The 22,322-nt window shown below is 45.1% G+C and overlaps 1 protein-coding gene across 1 annotated transcript in view; it reads right to left on the reverse strand.

The window, feature by feature from the left end:
* The window catches only part of LOC135394172 (zinc finger protein 665-like), a 35,301-nt gene extending 13,324 nt beyond the window's left edge, over positions 1-21,977 (reverse strand). Inside the window, exons 1-10 of the mRNA XM_064624752.1 lie at positions 21,959-21,977; positions 20,475-20,669; positions 17,956-18,105; positions 17,301-17,580; positions 15,472-15,589; positions 12,300-12,565; positions 10,266-10,443; positions 9,400-9,590; positions 7,538-7,771; positions 170-547 (exon numbers count right to left, since the gene is read on the reverse strand). Of these exons, the coding sequence (XP_064480822.1) occupies positions 170-547; positions 7,538-7,771; positions 9,400-9,590; positions 10,266-10,443; positions 12,300-12,565; positions 15,472-15,589; positions 17,301-17,580; positions 17,956-18,105; positions 20,475-20,658 (1,979 nt within the window). The 5' untranslated portion in view covers positions 20,659-20,669; positions 21,959-21,977. The remainder of the gene's footprint in view (positions 1-169; positions 548-7,537; positions 7,772-9,399; positions 9,591-10,265; positions 10,444-12,299; positions 12,566-15,471; positions 15,590-17,300; positions 17,581-17,955; positions 18,106-20,474; positions 20,670-21,958) is intronic.
* Between the last annotated feature and the right edge of the window lie 345 nt (positions 21,978-22,322).

The raw sequence follows: 22,322 nt of genomic DNA on the forward strand, positions 1-22,322 counted from the left end.
CTAACTTTTTTCTAATACAGTGTGACTCGTTTCCTACAGTGACGTCTAGCAAAAATTTTGCTAGGAGTGCGCTATATGGCACAGTTCCGTTTTACAAGTGCACCAACAACACGCGCATTGTGACCCTGTCACTATAAAGCTTTCCCAAAGTTGTTTCAAAATTTCTCACCCTGGCTTTTGAGGGTACGAGCTGCAACGTGGTGCAGTCTGCAGGGTACCCGGATGCTGAAGCCGGTAGTCTGCCCCTTTGTGCACTCGACGCACATGCTGTGCCAGTCCACTGGCCACGGAGTATATCTTGGGACACTTGGTGCACGGAAACCTCGCCTTGCCCAAATGTATCGCCGAACGGTGCCTGTCCAACAGACGCGGCGTCTCAAACAGACGATTACAGTCCTTGCACGTCAGGCTTGATGCCAGGGGTGAAGCGTGCAACTCCATGTGAGCCTTGTGAACGTCTTCTGCCGCAAAGTTACGTGGGCAGGTGGAACACCTGAGGGGACCTCCTGGACGATGGCTCTTCCTCATGTGAAGCGTCAGCTGGTACCTGGGATAAGCAGACGCCACTTGGTTGTCTCGAGTGCTCGTGTGTTGGTGTAATGTATTATTAATTAGGGGTGTGCGAGTATTCGAATTCTCGAATTCGAATCGAATATCAAACGCTCGAACTATTCGATTCGCGAATCGAATATCCAGCATTCGATTTTTCGAATATTCGACTATTTCGCGAATGTGAACGACAAAACCCGAAAGTGGGCTTCACCTGATGCTTCCGTGCACGAAGTGAAGCCTGCTTTACAAAATTGCCCTTGCTGCAGGACCAACACAGGCGGGACGGTGTTTAGTTTAAGATAACGTTATCCAAAGTTAGTTTTGTAGACATCGTCTGTGGAAGGGGCGGCGCCTCTCCCACGTGCAGTTTAGCGGTGCCGACGAGGGACTTTGATTTTGATGTCTGTGAGGTTGCCTTTAAAAAGTTAGGACTCTCGAATAATGACTACAGCCCACGAACAAGAAGGGTGTCTTAAAGATGTCCTTTGCATCTAAAATTTCAGTAATGCAACTTCCTAGGGCGAGTGCAAAGAAACTAAAAGGTGTTCATGGCAAAGCTGAGGCAGGATGCCAATTCGTATGTTTCACAAATGGTCTGTGGCTGTCTGAAACAATTACAGCCTCATCCTTATAATATGCTACTGCCTGGCATAAAATTTTGAAATGAAGGTAACCACTCCAGTAAGTGTAAGCTCACCCGAAAAGCAGGAAGCACTCTCATGTAACATTAAAGAGTAGGGGCTTTAAACAGAAAAACTGCATGTCTCTCTTGTGACAGTTAATGCTAGAAAAATTACACTAAAGGCATGGGCTACGAAATGAAAACTTTTAGTGCGAAAGCCACATATTGTAAATTTTGCACGAATATTCGATATTCGGTTCAGTATTTGGAATTTTTTCCCCCCATTCGATTCGATACTCGATTCGACTTAAAATATTCGGATTCGCACACCCCCTAATTATTTTATACTGTCAAATCCTTGACAAGCACAGAAGGGTAGGGGGGCTGATTGATGCAGTTATGATTGGTCAGCCTTTATGAGCTCAGTAGGTGCAATTAGGGAATTAGGGAATAGGGTGCAAAAAGGAGATAACAACATATGGGTTAGTGACTACTTGTCAGGTGAGTGTGTCAGAGAGTCGAGTGATAAAAGTGTTTCGTACTGCATGCTTTTGTATTCAATTATAGGGGAAGTAAGGTTTGTCACTAGAATCATGTGTTTACTCTTACATTGGATGCCTGCCGTATTGAGCGCCAAAATGCTGGTACTTTTTGTTCCCATATTAAATGCACCATGACTTCAGTAGCATGGCCGGATTGTATTGTGCAGCACCACCCAATCAGCATATCTTGGAGGAGGAGGAGGAGGAGGGGAGCACCAGGCAACCAATGAGCGGTGAGATGGCAGGCATCATTCAGAGCATTTGCAATTTTGACATACATGTGGTGGTTTGTTGTTTTCATCACCACACTTGTTTTTCTTGGGTGATGTCAGCTGATTTCTCGCTGATTAGTGATGTCACAAACTATTTGAGCTTCGGGTGCACAAAAGTTAGCGGAATTAAAACTTCGGAAACTCTTTGGAAAATTCGAAAAAGTTTGAAGTTCGAGGAAAGTTCGAAGAAGTTCGACCTCAACTGCACATGCCATGATGCCATGATCTCCTTACCGGAAGCAAAAGCGTGTCCATACCTGCCAACCAAACAAACTGAAAATTCGGGAGACTGAACACAGCATGACGAGGGAGGTTGACTTGGCAAATTTCCGAAATGAACTGGGAAAATTCAATTTCTTGCAAATCATATTTAATAAATCAGTTCGGAAGTCATGGCAAAATGTCCTCCGGGACAAATAGCGTTGACCCCATAGTGTTCAGATACGTGGATTTCTTTTTACCTCTTTTTTTTTTTTTTTTTTCATGTTATGTGAAGCATTCTGCATAATGAGTGGCTGGCCAAACACGGACCCCAAATTACTCAATCAGGACGGATCTTAAACGAGCGTCCTTGTCTGAAGTGCATAACTGGGTGGCGGCAGCTTGGACGACTGTATCTCACGATGTTGATGTGTGCGCTTTCAAGAAGTGTGGTCTCTTGGCGATTAACGGACGATGATGTCTGCTACAGTAGCGACGATGATCAGGACAGCACGGCTGAAGGTGAGCTGCCTTCAGATGAGAAATAAATGTTTCCCACTCATCAACCTTCCGAAGAAGTTTTCATTTTCATGAACCATGAAGTGATGGGACTTGCATTCGGATCAACCAATATAGGCTAAATACTAGAGGTGTGCGAATATGAATCGAATATTTGCGATATTCGATTCGTATTCAAAAATTTGATATTCGAAGTTTTCGAATATTCGTAAAAGTTCGAATATTCGATTTTTTTTTTAAATGTCATAGCAGCTTATTACAAAGGTGTTGGGGGCTGCGCATTGGAATTTGTACGTTGCGGCGACAACATGCATAGTAGAACAGCTGCAAAGCGACGCGCGGAGCTTCCGAGGTACGCTCATTTGCGAATGCGTCGCTATACACTCGGTAACAGAAACCGAAACCAGTACGCTGTTGTGTGCAGCCGCCATTTTAAAGTCCGCCCCAGCGAAACGCGAGACCGCGGTACGCTGCATACATCGTCGGCACAGTCGCGGCTTTAGTGGATTGCTAACGAACTCTGAACATTCGTACGTGGCCTACAGTTCGGTGAAATTACGGTTAAATATCGAAATTTTGTTGACGTTGAGCTGAACACCGCTGTTCACCGTCCCATTGCATGCACAGCCAAAACCTGCGTCTCGAATGCGTTTTTTCGGTTTCGATTTGTGGTTGTCAGCAATATATGTTAGAATCATGGTCACGTGCGATGATGGCGATAATCGAGGAGTGTGACGTGTTGATATTTCGACATTGTTTCTCCAACTCCGGCGCTCTGCGACCGTATGAAAGTGCCAACTAGGACGACAATAATGCTGCAGTCATTTGAAACTGCACTAACTGTTGTTACAGATGATAGCAAGACGCATATATAGCCTTAAGCCCGTCCTGCATAGAGCGATTTTGCTCACGACGAAGTTTGAGGCCGCGCGCAGATTTTCGCCGTGAAATGAAAGGAGCGCTGAACACGAATGTCGCGGAAACAATAACTCGTGATACAGTCGAACCCGTTTATTACAATCTTCAATATAACAATAACTCTGATAATACAATAACACTGTAGGATCCCGTCAGCAAGCCCATTGAAACACATGCAAACAAAACTTTGTTTGTACAATGGTCAGAGGAATGCCTTGCTCGTGTATAACAATGAGATTTTGCTCTGAGCCCGGGGGGAAAAATGAGAAAGGAACTCCAAGAATAGGGTTCCATTCGTTCAGCAATGCAAGCTAGGTTTCTTTGATCACTTTTGAGGCCACTTTGCATCCTTGGGGATTAGACGCCCGAGCAGAGGGATTAGTGAGTCACGGGACAAAACTGCATAACCGCAGCTAACGCACGCGACCTCAGAGAGGGTAGCGGAGAGACTTTTTCCTCTTTCCCCTTTTCTCCTCCACTTCGACACCGGGAGTGCCTGCTGAGCCGACAGCACACATTGCAGATCGTATAGGCACGTGGATATTCGACTGCACTCGCAACCATGGCGTCCGCGTCGTCGGGAAGTCAGCTGAAGAGAAAAGCCATCAGCCTCGAGACAAAGCACAGCATCCTCGACGACCATCGTTCCGGGATTCCAGTGAAGACCTTGGTTACAAAGTATGGTCTTTCGCAGCCGACCGTTTCTACAATCATCAGGAACCGGGACAAGATCTTTGCGTCTGCGACACTGGACGGAGCGTCCGGGAAACGAAAGAGAATGCGGGGAGCAGCACTCCCGGACGTAGAGGCCGCTCTCTACAAGTGGTCTCTGGAAGTCAGTGGCCGGAATATCCTCGTAAGTGGTGTTGTTCTCACAGCGAAAGCGAAGTAACTGGCCTTTCTGATGGAGCATGAGGAGTTCAGTCCTGGAAACGGTTGGCTGCACCGCTTTAAAGAGAGACACAGCATCCGATTTAAGAAAATCGTCGGCGAAGCAGCCTCCGCAGACACCTCGAATATCGACGAGTGGATGGACATGCACGCCGCGAAAATCGCCTCGTACGACGAACAGAATGTTTTCAACGCAGACGAAACTGCCTCGTTTTTTCAGCTCCTGCCATCACACACACATGCATTGAGAACGAGACCTGTGCTGGTGGCAAGCACAGCAAAGTTCGAGTGACAGTCCTAATGTGCTGCAATATGGACAGCAGCGATCGCCAAAAGCTGTTTGTAATCGGCAAGTCAGCGAAACCACGAGACTTCCGAAGCCTGTACAACCTGCCCGTGCGTTACAGGAGTAACTCAAAAGCATGGATGACGAAGGTGCTGTTCGCCGAGTGGCTTGTCGAGCTCGATCAAGAAATGGCAAAGAAAGGCAGGAAGATCCTCCTCCTGCTAGACAACTGCAGCGCACATCGCGTCAATCCCCGGCTGTCTAACGTGGAGCTGCTGTTTCTACCTCCAAACAGCACCTGCAAAACTCAGCCGCTTGACATGGGAATCATTGCAAACTTTAAGGTTTGCTACAAGCGGAGAGTGATCAAACGGATCCTTCGCGACCTCGGACCCAACCCGGCGGCCCGTACCACTCCCGTGACGAAGATTACCCTAAGCGTGTCCGTACAAATGATGTACGCTGCCTGGCATGAAGTGAAGCGCCAGACAGTGCGGAACCGTTTTGTTAAAGCTGGAATACGCGTTCCTGACGAAAACACAGGCCTGGTAGATGAGGATGTGGAGGCAGCCTCAATCCAGGGAGAAGTGGAGGCAGCGTGGGAGCGGCTTGCGCCCTTAGATGACGTGACCTCGAGGACTTTCTGAACGCGGACAGCTGCGCATCAACGTGTGAGGAAGGGACAGATGCGTCCATCATCCAGGAGGTGTGCCCAACCCAAAACGATGAACACAGTGAAAGTGAAAACGATGATGAAGACGACCGCCCAGTCACGGTGCAGCGCGCTGTGGAGGCTATCACGGACCTCAGGAAGTTCGTGGCTGCACGCGGCCTCGACCAAAACTTTTTTCTGCTTGGATAAACTAGAAAAGAGTGTTTGCAACAGCGGCCCAAGGCTGAAGCAAACGACGTTGTTTTCATTTTTGCAATAAATCAGGTATGGCCAATCGGCATTACGTTGTTCTCGCATGTTTCCCGATTGTACCACATACTGCGCAACTATTTCGCGAAAACTCGCATATGACAATACTCTGATATAACAATTGAAATTCGTGTTCCCGTCAATATTGTTATAAACGGGCTCGACTGTACAGCCATACAACATCGTCGAGGATCGCAGTTTTACTGTGCTATAATGCATGAGGCCGTTCCAAACTATGCATTACCGTCAGTAACGATGGTCTCACGTGTGACGGCACGCGCGAGAGCAGTGAAACCGTGCAGTTTCTCGCCTTCACGACAAGTGCGGAAGGCATTGTCGATGCAAGAAGAGACCACTTGCCACCTTCATTTTCCTTCTGAAGTGCTCATCACTAAACCGTCCCACATTCTGAACATGTCATTGAGCTTTACTTCCATTCTGTCTGTTTCACCAGCACTTTACAATAACACACAGGTGTTCACTGTTCATGAAGGATTTTTGAAATGAAAGTTTTCTTTTACGGTTTTCAGCTTGCCTCATGAGAACAGCACACTGTTTCACTGTAAAAATAATTTTACTGTACATGTGCATATAAGCATGTATGCCCTATGCTAAGGCAATACATTAACACATATTCCTTATTAGCACTTGGGACATTTTTCTACAGATCAGCAGAACACAACTGTGATGATGCTTTTTTGGGGGGCTTAATTAACTTAATTTACTCTTAGAAGCCGTTATCCTATGACGTGACATTCGATATTCGATTCAATATTCGAAGGACAATTTTGTAGATATTCGTATTCGATTCGTATTAGAAAATTTCAGTATTTGCACACCTCTAGTAAATACGGTATGTGCTTAGGCATTAGATATGTCGCTGTGACGAAAATTATCCCCTTTTAGGTACACAAAAGCCTCAAAGAGACCAAGGACGATCTACAAAGTAGACAAAAAAACAGCCAAGTTGCCATTGCCCAAGTCTCGGTGCCACGACAACCAGAAAGTAGCCAATTTGGCGCAAAGTAGCCAAATCTTGCAATCTTCCATTGAAAAGAAGCTGGTGGCAATCAAGCATGTAGAGGAGCATAGAAATCATGATGCAATCATGAATAAATCAACACACCGTTCAAAGAGAACGTCCAAACGCTGTGCACTGAGTGGATGACGACTGCCGATCATGAACTGACAAAAGAGTTTCACCTCCTAGAGAATTTATTCACAAAGGTAATGGTACCTTTGGAATTACACAAGAAAAAGTAGAGAAAAACTGGTAATAGCCGGAGTGACTCAAAAACACAAACTGAGAAATCGGCCCTCAAAGTTACGAGAAGTCTAGGGCTTGATACAGTCAAAAAGATGCAAATGTATTGTTTTTATCATTATTTTAGGGACAAATTTCTGCTGGACAAACGAAAATGCTTTGAGGATAGCAACAAACTCTGCGACAAGAATGCTTTTGACAAATCAACTTTTTTGCCATTTCTTACCTTTTTTTATTATCGCTATACGATCATTACTTATAGAAGTGATCCTTAACGATACCAGAGGAAAGAGGAACAAGAAATCAATCACCGTAAAGGTGAGTGTGAACGTGCGGAATGATGCTGCTTACACGTAGTAATCCAGCCTCGTAGTCACTGAGCCTGACATGCAAAGCACAATGCAAATCGGTGCAGGACATCAAACAGCAGCAGCAGAGGAAACGTCGCGGCAGTGCAAAGGTATACTGCGTTTATACGGCATCTAGTTCAAACAAACTAGCCCAACTAAGGAATCTTGTGGACAGTAACAACACAAAGGGGCACCTACCTGAATGTGAATCCTCGAGAGCATTGTGTGCAAGGGAAAGCGTACTTTCCCGTATGAGATGCAACGTGCCTACGGAACTGAAACTGGCTGTATGTCTTGAACGGGCAGTGACTGCAGCAGAATTCTCGGACCCGCTTCATGGAAGCCAGTTCCTCTTTGGTGAGTTCCTGCTCATGCACAATGGCCATGTGCATCTGCTGTTTCCTTTCACTCGGAAATTTATGGCCACAAATTCTGAAAGTACAGGAGAGACGTTTGTCACCACCTGGAGGCCCTGCAATTATGTACATTTCAAGGGACAGTTTCCATGAACGTGGTCTACCCTCAACACACACCATTCTATTCTCTGTCATTTATGATTAGACCCGTGTGTTTTGAAGATTCTGGGGACAAAGAATCGGTTTTATTTCAGGAGCTGCAAAAACAAGGTGAAATTTGGTGATGCCAGGATGAAAAGCAGATACTCGAGTGGAAGACTGAAAAGATGAAAAAGGAGTGCTGCTGGCATTTTCAATGAACGTGATATTCTGTGCCCTTTTCCCGCATTGGCGGCTCAAATTTTTTTTCAGGCTTTATCCTGAGTGATGATACATTGCAAATGGGGGGAGGGTATAGAAACAGGTTTAACCCTGAAACGCAAGGCTCTATTTATAAGACATTGACTTTACATTTTTCGAGACATAACTGTCTACCGTATTTACTCACATAACTTGCACACCTTTTTTTACCAAAAAATGACGCAAATGTTGGGGGTGCGAAAATTATGCGAGACATCAACAAGACGACTTGAAAAACGTGCACAAAATCTGTTAAAAGATGTTAAGTTTCTGTTAAAAGATGGGCATTCAGATGAATAATACAGTAGAATCACGATTATACGAATCTCACGGGGTAACGGAAAACATTCGTATGACCCACAATTCGTATCAAAAGAATTACATCAAAATAAAAATTTAGGTAACGGAAAACATTCGTATGACCCACAATTCGTATCAAAAGAATTACATCAAAATAAAAATTTAGGCAATAAAACAGACAGTGACTGTTCATTTTTTATTACTGTCAGTGAACGAGGTCGGTGGTAACGATTTTCTCTCTTCGTGTTTGGCCAATGCTGCCGAATTTGCGAGATGATACAAAAGGCCCAGGACATGCTTTCCATACGTTTTCTAAAGTGAGCTTCTCCTAAACCACACGTGCCTTAGGTGAAGCCGCCTTGCGGGATGTTGACGCGTAACGTTGCCATAAGTTTTCCGTTCCGAGGTCGTTTGAAACACCAGCCTTAAATAAATAGCAGTCGCAGGACAAAGCGATGACGTCACGCACGAAAGTAGAAGTGCGGAAATTACGAAAATTTTTATTTTCGCAACTTTTTTAGCGAAAAAGTGGGGGTGCACAAATTATGGAAGTAAGAACGGTAGTAGTACATTTCAATATCCGAATGTATTCAATTTGTTGTTGTTCGAAGAAATGAATATTAGATTCGTATTCAAATCGAACAAAAATTTCACTATTCGCACAGCTTTTGTTGCCAGTATGAAATAAATTGGAGTGCTACACTCGATGACAGCGAATAAAACTAAGCACCTTAAATGAGGAGAATATAAAGAGGGTAAATTTGTCTATCAAAAGTGTTGCACGTTATTACAACTGCTTTGATTAACATGTAAATACATACAGGGATTTGATTAACATACATACAGGGAACATTACAGCTACTATTGAAGTGCTGTCTATGCACTTGGGCTTATCTCAATACCAGAATCGTCCGAAAAAATCCCAACGTCCTGAAGAAAAACATGACCAGGAATTCCCAACACTAGTATTAGCTGAAGGAGAAGAAAACTGTTATAATGCCTTACTTGCAAGCATAATTGAAGTCGCGGATATGCACCAAGCGCTCGTGGACCTTCAGGTAGGACAGTGTTGCAAACTCCTTAGAACAATGAGGACACTTGACGGCATTAGCAAAATGGTGGGTGCGAGTGTGCTTCGTGAGGGCCCCTCGACTGCAGTAGCGATGGCCACAGTGGTCACAGAGGAAAGGCCTTGCCTGTTCAAATAAAATACGCATATAAACGGCACAGACAACAGAAAACCACACAATATGCAAGACTCTTTGTAGCGCTTAAATGCTGCACTATTCGCATAATTAACGCACCCCTAACTTGGGTGCCCAAACGGTGGTATAATACTCCTTCCCCTCTCACCATAATGCACTGCAACTCCAGCAGACCCAAGAAGCAGATGCAAGAGGCGCAGCGATGAGTGTTCATGGATGATGTTTTTGTTCAGTAAATTGTTTGGAAGGTGTTCACATTCTATACACTTGTGTCTAGCATGTGCAGTTGCAGCTATTCTCGTAGTGGAGTGCAAGAACCCTGCATTGCACTATTCGTGGGTTCGCGGTAGCCTTTCCCCCGTGAGACAGTGAACATGTCACTTCGCTCGTTTAAAAATTCATACCGGTCGGTAATTTGCACTGATTTTGTGGCTTCGAAAAATCCTTGTCCGGAAAAAAATGTCCGAAAAATCAGTCGGCGACTGTATTCCCAAATATATGTAGTAAGCACTCCAGTTACAAACAGGCGGAAATTTCGTGCAAATGTGGTGTATGTATGTTTATGTGTCCTCCAGGTGAAATACAAGTACTGTACGTTCTAACTGGAAGCCTACTTTACTCACTGGGCGAGTAACTGGTGAGCATGTTGGGCTGGTACGCACATACCTTTGTGTGACCCCTGAGGTGGTTCCAATAGCCACTGAAGCTCTGAAGCTTCCTATCACATATGTGACAGACGTAAAAGCCTTCTGCCGTCGGCGTGACGCTCAAGGGAACATGTTTCACAGCCCTGTGAACGTCCAGGTCGTCTTTCACAAGGTAGGGTTTTGAACAGTCCTGGCACCTGGCAGTAAATGAGACGACATCATTTTCACGTGAGACACAACACACAAAAGCACCATACTCTAGAAAGTTTGGCCGTACCGAGACAGGGGCAAAGGGGGGGCATCCCCAACCCCCTGGAAATCACGGGTAACTTGCGAAAATTGCATGAAGGGAAGTGTCTCATGACGAGAGTCGCTGATATTTTAAACAGAGAAAGTATCTGTCCGAAATATCGGTGGCTCTCGTCCTGAGACACTTCCCTTCATACTTCCTTACCAGTTCGCTGGATTTTCTACCAGCTTATGAAAATTGTGCGCTCTTTATTCATAGGGCGTCATCATTTATACTCAGGTGACATAATATGAATCTCTGAACACCTGCACAGCCCACAGCATCTGTCTGAACTCATGAGAAGAGTTGGGGGGGTTGCCCCCTCCGTTTGGATAACTTTTTGCCCCCCACCCCCCTGGAAAAAATCCCTGTAACACCCATCGTAGAAGTGTAGAAAATCCTGCGAACCGGTAAGGAAATGTTAAAGGAAGTGCCTCAGGATGAGAGCTGCCGATGTTTCAAACACAGACGGTTATTGCCCAGAAGTAGTCTATGTCTGAAACATCGGTGGCTCTCGTCCTGAGGTATTTCCATTAACATATTATAGGTCAGCTCTGAGGTTTTCGGGTTTTTACCCGATTCTTCCGGAATTTATCCCCCCCCGAATCGCACATTTAGAAGCCTATTTTGTACCCATTATACACGTGCATAATGGGTACAAAATGGGCTCTGACTCCCGTTTTCAATAAATCAGGGGCGAGAACGTTGTCATTCGGTGGTGGGCTAGGAGTGTGCTATGTGGCGAAACTCATGGTTAAATTAAGGGCGCTGGAAACGCTTCCTTCGCATGGCGGCGTACGTGACGAAATCAGCCTTGATGATTTTCTTAACGGGGACTTTGTAGCTACAGAGAGCCATACGGAAGACACACTGCCATAGACGTAACTTAGAAGGTTTGCGGGATTGCAACACAGTATGGAAAAAGCTGCGCAGACTTTGGCGCCGTACAAACGACGCATGACACCGGGTCTTCTAGGCACGATGCAGATGTGAATAACCGGCTATTTCACGCAGGAATAAAACGCTGCAGGTGCCCTTTGGTGCTGCGTTTCTAGTTGTCATTTTTCGCGAAAGACATTTCCGCATCGTAGCGGGAGTTACCAACACTTGTGTACGGCGCGCACCCTAGTGAAGGTCGCGATTTGTGACCTTCAATTGAATACAGCGAAATGTTTGATACAGCGAAGGAAATTGCGTGTCCCCGTGTGTTTCGTTCGACTGGCATTAACCTAACCTTACTGTCTTGTCACTTTCAGACAACAGACAACTACGGATAAAGCCCCTAGCTTTCTGTGGGTGAAGGTTAACATCAACCTTGCAGGATTCTGTGGGCAAAAGAAATCAAGCAAAGAAATGTTGCAGCATTCTCCCAAGATCGCTTACCGACTCGTCCCGCACGCTTTTCCAGCCTTTTGTAACCCTTTACTAAACAAAGAAAATTAGACTCAACTTTGGCAACTTCTCTCTGGACGTTCCTGGCATTAAATTTTCTTTTGTCGCCGTACGTTCAGCCGTATAAGGGCCAGCACTATCAGTTGCGCCAGGCATTGCAATTAGGTCAGGTTGCAACTAGTCGAGTTTTAGCCGCGAAAATGCTGCAGAACGAATGAATTTATTACATAATTCTGCAACGTACCGAATATTCCAAAAAAAAGAAAAACACACAATTCTGAGGGAAACACTAGTTTCCACGTGACATGGCCAATTCAGTGAAATTTTTGCACAGTCACGGAATTCCAGGGGCTCCAACTGTGGAACACTCACCTGAACACTTCAACGTTCGGATGGTTCAGCATGACGTGCTCGGCAAGCTCTTGAACGTCATTGCAGCCAAAGGTGCAATGATCACAATGAATAGTGACGACGTTTGAATTGACCTGGGCTTCCCGTTCTGGTACAGTCTCTGGGTCTGGATCATCCACAGGTTTCTTCGTGTGGTACCTGGTGAGGTGGCGGGCGAGACCGGCCTGGCTCAGGAACAGTTGCTCGCAGTGGACACAGAGGAAAGTCTCTCGAGGTGAGACAATTTTCTGCAAAAATAAAGAATAAGCCACTTTCCACAAAAAAACAGACACACTGTGATGCTATATGCCATCGTTTTCTACATGAAATAATAATAATAATAATAATAATAATAATGAGTCGGGGCTTTACGTCGCGAGGCAACTGTGATCATGAGCGATGGCACAGTGGTCAGGTCTGTGGATTTTTTTCCAATTTGAGGCTTCTTTAATGTAATCTCAACACACAGCACACCACATTTAACGTCCTTCGCGGAATATGGCGTGTCTGAGCAAATTGTACCCTTTCTGCCAAGTTGCCACCGTCCTCTGCTGGGTTTGAACCCGCTATCTTGGGATCAGCAGGTGGACATGCCACCGACTGTGCCACCGAGGCCGGCTTCTACATTAAAGGAGCCCAGAAAGCAATCTCAAAATTTTCTGTTTCCGATGCATTATGAATAGAGCCTGAAGTTTTCGGGAAATATTTTTTTCTAAATTCGGGGAGTACAAATCGGATAAATAAACATGCGCTCTAAATTCATGCAAATTTTGGTGAAAAAACTTGAAGTAGGCTCAATTCGGGTAGAAATCGGGCTCAGTTGCTCAAACTAACTGAACTAGCTGTGTACAAATGGTGATGTCACTGTGTTTGCTGCCAAAGCAAGTTAGTGTGCATTCCTACAGACGTCTCGGTGAGCATAATTTGCCGGGTAAAAATCGAGTTTCACCCTAAAGAGGCAACCTTGAATTCGGAGAAGTATCGGGTTAAACCCTAAAACTTCAAGCTCTAATTATGAAAGGATCTGACTCGACTTGACAACTAACTCACACACAAAAAAAATTTCTATGCAATAGCCTTGTGAGAAAAACACACCTGAACATTGACGCACGCATTCCCACTCGACTCGCTCTACAGGGAGGAGGAGGAAAACCGTTACAAGAGTGACCAATCGGTGCTTGCACTTTTCGCTTCTTTTTTTTTTTACAGCGATTAGCTGTATGAAGGAACTTGTTTGATAAAGATGCGTAGGTCCTGTCTTTTTACTCGCCGTGTCAGTGGTGGGCGCAGAAGCAATTCGGAGAGCGCATGAAAAGATCTCAGGAGCCACGCTGCATCGCTGACAAAAGTTGCGTCCTTCCCAAAGAACGGCAGCCGTGCGGGGGTACAAGTAAAGTGCCATCAGTGTATAACACGTTATGTGGTGGCCAGGAAGAGTGCGTATGGTGTCTGCATATAGGAAATGGAGAGCTCAGCACACCGAGGGGACAAGCAGCAGACGCACATTGCCTGCATGATGACAACATGACCCAGCAGTGAGGGAACGCAAGCCGGTCGCAATGAGACGAAGCCAATAAGACCCTAGAGTTCGGGAACGTGAGGCCGAGGCCAAGAAATGTAAAATGTCCCAGACGTGGGCACGATACAGCTATCGCCGTTAGTTCTTCGCATGTGGGATGCAAAAAGGCCCAAATTTTTTGTTGCTCTCCCAGTTTTCCATGTGTGCAGGATGATGTTTCTGTAAACCAATCGGTGGTCCGTACTCTAACTTCGTCAAAGCGACTCGGGCGTCTAGTGGCAGGCACTGTAATGTATGGTCGCAATTTTTATAATTAAATTCTGCGATATTTATGCATCTGTCAAACGTATAGTGCATTTTAAAAGGTATGTTACCAGCCTGAATTGAAACAAAAAAAAAGGGTTGTGACTGAAGTGCTTCCCACGCTTCTTTAAAGGCCATGCTCCTGTCACTCAGCCACGTTTACAGCCGTAGATACTGACGGCAGTTAGCTTCGTGCCAGACAGCAAAGGCGACGGCCGTAACCAAAAACAGAGCTTTAGCGGTGACAGCGTTCTTAGAACTCGGTTGAAGGTGTCCTGTGAAGATGGTCAAAGCCTCGTCATCAGACGCTACTCAACAAATTCCGTCTGTTTTTGTCGACCGAACGTATATTCTTCACTTGTGAGGCAAAATTATGTCGACAAAGGCTTATTTATACGGCTGCTGCTATTTAGCGTTCAATGCTTCGTTTGGTGTGCTGTTTCGTTGAGGAGCTCCTTTCGGACGCGTATCCTCGAACACGAAGGAGTGGCTGTGGTGTCGTCTGCTACGCTCGTGCTTCTGTTTGAAAGTTGTTATCATTAAGTTTTTGCAAAATAAAATAACGAAAAGAAAAAGAACAATAGAAGGTGAGCAATCGTGAAGGACGTCGTGGACAGATGACGAAACCCAGGCGCTAATTTCCATTCGGGAGTTGCGGATAGGGGACCTCCATCGCCAGAAGCGCAACGGCCCCATATATTAGGAAATGGTTAAACAACTCGATGCATTAGGAACCAAGAAAAGAAAGAGCAAAGTCTACAGTAATTCTGATGTGGAAGTACAGGTGAGAACACTTTCGTTCATGTGCACATCGCCCATGGCTATGCGGTGTTTTGCGTTCGAAAGATATGTAATAAGCAAGATTTCGATACTTTGATGTCATTACCGTTAAATGAGAACCGTCATTTATCATTGTGCGTAACATATATTCCCTCCACAAGATCGCTATCATCATCGCCATCAGAATGCCCGTCAACGTTGTTCGTTGGCTGCTGTCTGGCACAGTTGCACGAGTTACAGCCGTATTTCACGTACGGAGCTCCCTTACGTCCGTAAACATGGCTGTCTGACAGAGGTATTACTCGATGCCTAATCTCTGTACAGGGTCATGGTGCATCCACTTCAACTAATCACCCCAGACGCAAATATGAAGCATATGGCCGCTGAATGGATAGCTACAACTGGGCAACTCCTAACGTTCACATCACGTTCAAGCAGCAATGGGGTCTTGCCCTGCCAAGATGGTCTCTTACGTGTACATCGGCATCTCATTCACACACTTGCTTGCAGATTTCATCCACTCAGTCTCAGTGTATAGGACTAAAGGTGTACCATCTCTGCTGCTTTCTCCGCCTTCTTCTTGTGTGCATCCTGATGTCGAAGAAAGAAGTGCTTCTTCGTAAAGCCCCGATTACACGTCTTACACTGGAACGGCCACTCCGATTCTGGTCTGAAAAGCAATTGTGCATTTCACGCAGGGGCGTCGGAAGTTTCAGGCATTGGTACGTTAAGAACATTCTACATACAGAAAAGAAGCATAACAGAACAACACATGCTACACGCTCATCGGATGCGACTCAATGTAGCTACAGCTCAGTGGTATTACCGTTTGCGACAAATTGACTCTCCAAGATGCTGTCATTGCGGTGATCTGAAAGATCTAGAGAACATCTTTCCCTACTACCCACACTACCAACCTTTCAGAACCACAGCTTCAGTGTCTCTAAATCAGTTGTACTCTCGCCCTCTCCCTATGTCAAAACTTCTTGGTCCATAGCCAAATCCAGCCCTAAAAGCACTTCTAAACTTTTTGCACATCGTAGAACTTGAGTCCTCACTGTGGGGAGACTCATTACTCCATTTCATCACTTTACCGCCAGCAATAGGGTAGAGTGGAAATGAAACTCCACAATTAAAATAAAGTTGCCGTTGGTGCTCATGCCACACGCAGTGCAGGATGACTCAAAAACAGCTTCCACTGACAGCATTTAGTTAATCAGGAAATGTCCATGATTTCTCTATGCGAATAAGATAAATTGTTGCGTAAGAAAGGCAGCAACAGTACAAGTGTATAGTATGTTTATGTGAAGTAACACATTTTCCGTTGTTCGTGAACATAGCCGACATAGAATGAGCATGCTAATTAATTATTAATATATTCATATTATTATTATTATTTAAAAATTAATTTAACTTATTTATTTATGAATAATATATTGGCATTAATATCATCATGATGAACACTCATATTCCATAGTTATAATTTTTTTATCTGTAGTAAGAAAAAATGCAGAGAAGTGACCATGCAAACCCCTAAATGTCCGCCTTGTAAAACGGAATGCCAGATGCCCTGCCTGATCTGCATGTATCAAAGCAGGAGCCAGAGCTCAGGGGCGGGCGGCTGCCCCTTCTTTCCAATGCCCCCAGGCTTCACGATTGCTTGTTTCATTGCTTACTACCGTTCACACTGTCTGCCTTTGAAGCCTTGAGGGTATAATAAATAAAAAAATAAAATAAATAAACTGCCACACAAATCACAAAAACAATTAGTGACCACTAAGGCCCAGACTTTTCAGTGAAAATGCGCAGAATTTAGAATGTATTACAGAATCTGGGGGTATATATGCAATTTCACAGAACTACAAATCTTGACTGAGGAAGCTCTGGTGCTGGAGATGGAGGTACCTACGGCTCATGATGCCCTTTCCCGAACCACCTAAAGGAGAGGCAACCAAACGTGCGCCACGCATCTCACGTTGGCAACACTGGTTCAGCGCACATCTATCCCATCACTGACTAAACATTCCCACTTGGGAAAATAATGGTGCAAAGGGCACGAAGGTGGGTATGGTACTGAAGAGTTCTAGAATATGCCAGATTGTTTTTTGTCGTTACTTGTTTTTTTTTGTAGTTACTGCGTTAGCAGCGCTGGACTACCAAAACACCATGTCATGCTTCACTACACCTGTATTTTGGATTTGTAGACACTATTCTTCCGTGTCATGCAAGTTAATAAAGATTCTGTCTTCGTATAGCTCCACCAGCCTAAACGGCCAAGCACTTGCAATGGAAAATTGCAGAATTTCTTATTCCCTGCCATAAAATTTAAGATTTTCCGCAGCAGAAAAACCAGGTGATGACGTTATCTGTTTTCTACATACTTGTGCTTCCACTTGTGGAGAATGCAATCGGCGCTCGATGAAAACATTTGCTTGCATTCGCTGCATCCGTATACAGTTTTTTTCTCTTGTGATTTTGCGGCGGGCTTGAAGTGGGATAGAGCATGGTGATACTGCATCACCTCGTGGTTTGCGAACCATCCCCCACAAAAGGAACACGTGACTCCTTCGTTTTCTTTCTTGCCTCCCTCGTTGTTTTGGCCCCTTTTTACCATTGGGCTCACGATCTTCGCAGCTGGTCCTCCGCCCTCTCTGCTGGGCTCTGAAGCAAAACGTTAACGAGTGAAAGGTTAGTAGCTCGCCAGTAGTACAGTTTACAGACTATAATAATTAATAATTTTCTGGCTTTACGTCACGAGACAACTATGATCATGATCTAGGCAGGAGTGGATGGTTTGTGAATTAGCCTTCCCTAGCGTGCACTCAGTACATTGCACACTGTATTTAGTGTCCCTTGCGGAGGACGTCATGTCCATCCAACTTGTCTCGTGCCACCAGCTCGAATCTACAACCTTCGGATCAGATAGTTTCCTGAACTATGGCCTCCAATATATAGCATATGCATGCGTGTATCCTTCATAATACAGCGTAAGGATCATCTGCAGTGAGTGCCACCAACAGCAGCAAAGTGACTCACCATATATGGGATCGTCTACGGCTTCATCTTCAGACTCATCCGGAATGTCTTCGAGATCGGGTAGTGGGGCCTCGCGGAGCGTGCAGAGAGGATTACGTTCTCCATATGGGGCCTGAATGAATACCTTTTTGCTGACCGGCTTTGGCTGATCTGAAAGCGTGTCAATGGAGTTTCGAAATGTGCTGAGGTTCCATTGTGCTCCACAGGAAGTGTTATATCACGTGCAAAGGATTTTTATATCAGCAGGAGATAAGACAGTGTGCCTAATGCTTGCTGACTAATGTTTTTTTTCATTGCATGCTAGTTAAGCATAATTTACTACCTTAAAGGGGTTCTGAAACCATTTCCAAACTTCTGAAGAAAACACCTCGTACCTATTGATCTATGTGTACCAAACACGCACATCAAAACGCTGTCTCTACGATCCCATGTTAAGAAGCTATTGCAATCCAAAGGTCGCGCGCTGAGCGAACTCCTCCATCGTTCTCAGCTAGTAACCTCTTCGACCTTTTTCGGAATGATGTCTCACGTTCGAGAAAGGAAGCGCAGTCTTTTCCGTTTCCATGACAACGTAAGCTGTTGTAAAGAGGGAGACGGCCGCAGGACCGGTTTCGGCACGGTGACCCCCGGGAACTTCGGGCAAGCATGCACACCTAAAACGTCACTTCCTGTCCGTCTGTCAATGTGTCTCAGAGCTGTTCGGCGCCATCGTCGTCGGTGGCTCGAAAAAAATGCCATTTTAAAAACCCAATAGTAAAAGAAAAACGTTCAAGTGATGAATGTGGGACTTTACGTGTCGGCTCCATGGACTACAATGTATGAAATGATGCCATACATTTAGTGGGTTGCATTTGGTTTCTCAACCCCTTTAAAGGAGCATTAAAGTGGTATCTAACATGGCCAAAAACTGCTGTCATCTTGTAAAGCAGTATGTGAAAAGCATTCCCACAAAATATTTCTGTCCAAGGATGGTTCGCCACAGTGCAATTAATTTGGAAAATCGCTGCCGCGGTGACAGGCCGGAGCGCTCCAACTGCAGACCACACCCACTCTATTGTGACGTTGGTGGTAGAGAGCCCCTCATTCGTTTGTAGAAAAAACCGTCTGCTACGAACATTGCCAGCTGTTTCTTGTTGACTTCTATTCTTTATATGATTTATATCACGTTTTCTAAAAAAAACAAAGCATATATGCAGCCTGAGAAAATAAGATTACGATCACAAGAGTAATATATTCGTGGCTTCTGTGCAATCTCAGAATTCACAGTAGCAGAAAGCAAGCGATGGCGGCGGTATTGTGGCGCCACCTGTTAGCCACTGAACCAACTGCGCGGTGAAAACGGTCGGACAGGCTGCACACTGCCGGGGAGCACGGGGTTTTCGCTGTACAAGCGCAGTTAATTTCGGGCTGCACCACTCGTTCTTCCTGTGGTGTCTGCGGTCCCAAAAAATCGTGGTTGTGTCGTGGACAGCCTTCAAACCCTCCGTTTCGGACATCACATAGCCGGAGAACGCATGGCGTCTCCGAAGCAGTAGTAGACGCTCCGACCTGCGCGATGTTGCTAACCTCGATCATGTGATCAAGGCCCAATGAGGAGCGTCCTCACCACTTGCGTCCCATAGTGACACGGGTGGTGGCGCTCATCACGTGCCTATCGTGAAGGCGAAGGAGGGTGTTTCACGCACGGGAGGTTCGGGGAGCTATTGCAGGCGTCCCAATTTCGCTACGGTTGCACTAATTGTGGGAAAACTGTTTTCGGCTGCCTAACATTCCAGACTGACCAAAAACAGAAACAAAGTTGTGGGCCTCTGGACTGCTCCTTTAAGCATGTACATTCCCACCAAACACAGGGTAAAGGTAATTACAAGATAGCAAAAAATATTTGTTTCTATTGAAACAGTGAACTGCATATATATACTGTTGCTTTGTAGACCATACTTGTCACATTACAGATGGTACCCGTCATGTTAGTCAAGGGCATGCTTGTATTGCACATTGAAATTTCAAGTTCCAAAATTGCCACAAAAACAGAAAAGGGATTAATATTGCAGAATATTGACCGTAAATACTGTAAAGAGCTCCTTCAACATCAATTAGCCCTGCAGGGACCTAGATTTATCAATCCGGCTAAGGTCAGCAGCATCAGGCTGCACAGGATTTGGACTAGCACATCCCCAGGGCTGCAAAGTCTTTCTCTACCCGAGTCTGGCCTGACAGATTTGGTCCGATCATGTGAAGGAGAACAACTGGCACGCAAATAACTTGGAAACCGCCCTCGTCACGCAACTCTCACTGCTCTTGGCATAACAGGAAATAAAATGAAATTAAATTAAATAAAAAGTCGGGCTGGAGTCAGGCACACCACAAATTCTAGACACCAGCCTGGACTGCAAAAAGGTTCGAGCAATTGTGAAGCTTATACCCAGCTGGCTAGCCAGGTCGGTCTTCCACTGGGTATGTCGCAGAATGATAACGATCAGTTTCGCCTGACGATATTTTGCGGCACCTTTTTCTCTCACCTTTCTTGTTCCCCTTGGCAAGGGCGAAACGCCGACCGGACTTGGAGTTTGGGTCAGCTGTGCTTCCGTGGACAAAAGGGCCAAAGACGAGAGAAACAAATCCTCCGACGTCAACACCCTTTGGAAAGACTAGCTCCGCGCAGAAAGGTTCCACGTCCACATTAACGTAAACACGTGTAGCCATGCTGGTGAAGGCTGTAATGAGATTCCTTATGAAGAGAAAATGCCGGTGCTGCGTGCATACGTCTGGTATGCAGGGCGTTTACTATAAGGCTATTGTTGTTTTTACATAGCATGAACTGTTTATGTACCATCCAACAGTCAGTTTAGGCAACAATGTTGTTTTCGCACTCAAAATTATCTTGAAAAGGCAACATGGAACATGTGGGTCACAGAACGGCTAGTGGGAAACCAGATTTTGCAGCAGCGTGCATTCCTATGTCCTTGTCCTGTCTGCTACTCATCGATTTTCTGCTAAGTTTTGGCAAACAGTGGACGTGGCCACGAATAGACGTTCTGACCGGGGGGGCAGTTACGTGTGCAAATGCTGAGAGAGAGAAAAAAAAAAAGAGGACAAAAAAGAAGGAAGAAAAAAAAGGGGATGCCACTTTGGCTTTTCTGCACACACCCTGCATTTTCATATCGTTAGAACACTGCACAATAACATGAAACTTTGCAGAGGTTTGAGAATTCCAAGCTGAAAAACTGTACCAGTGACAATAAAAAATCAAATTCTTCTTTGCACACTCATGTACCATTTAGCTGATACCTTTTATCCTTGTGTACACGAATAAAGTACTGCAAGGCTGTTGATAAAACATTGCCAGGGCTGCTGGTTTTGGAATCCCGCTTCCCAGGGCACCCGTGTGCCGCATCTCGGTCGAAAACTATGCGGCGAATGCAGATGTTTCATTGAGTCTGGTGCTCTTCTTTCTACTCCGTGATTCAATACTTGCTAGCTTGAAGCTTTGGGGAAGTATACAGTCGAAACTCGTTAATATGACCACGGCTGTTCCCGTGGATTTTAGTCATGAAGCGCATTGTCAGAATAAACGAACGCCACGTATGAGTCATTACGAGTCATTACTACTACTGCGTACGTAAGCTGGTACCAGAATACGACAAATGCGGCAGCATTTCAGAAGAGTGTACAACACTTTTTTTTTTTAAAGTCTGACAAAAAAGGTTTGTTTAGTGCAAATCCCAATCTGCATTTTTCCTAGGCATACAAGACTGCATATATATTGATCGCATTGATAGGATATGTCCTTATGTAGTTCAAAGATTGCCACTGGGAGGGAACGGTTACCGAGAAAGAGGGTCATAATGCGGGCATGTCGTATTAACGGGTTTCATATTAACGAGGTTCGACTGCATTATGCGACAGTCCCAACTTTGTCACAAAGTTTCGTCATGCAGGAATGCCGAATTCCTGTGTTCGAATCTCAAGTCAAAGCGAGTCTACCAAACCTTTGTATTTTTACCTTTTTTTCGAACAGTCCCGAAGCTGCACTCGCAAGCCCGATACCAGAAAAGGAGGAGTAAAACAAGGAGTGTACAGCTTCATGCGAAGTAGGCATACCTCATTTATGTATGTACGCTGCTGTATATCAGTATATGTGCTGTGGGCTTGGTTCGTTTTCTTTTTCACTATCTGCTTCGTATTTGCTTCTTTTACTGTTATGAATGATATGTCTGCTCGATACCTCAATCAACAGCGTCCGCCCAGGAAAAAGCTCGCACCAGTGCAGACCGAGAGCAAAGCAAGGTAGAACTCACTTTCGGGTCCACACACTTCTTCAACTTTGCACTTGAAACAGACTTGCAGAAACAACTACAAAGCAGTCA

Source organism: Ornithodoros turicata, chromosome 5, assembly GCF_037126465.1.
Source record: "Ornithodoros turicata isolate Travis chromosome 5, ASM3712646v1, whole genome shotgun sequence".
In the NCBI taxonomy this organism is placed as follows: Eukaryota; Metazoa; Arthropoda; class Arachnida; order Ixodida; family Argasidae; genus Ornithodoros; species Ornithodoros turicata.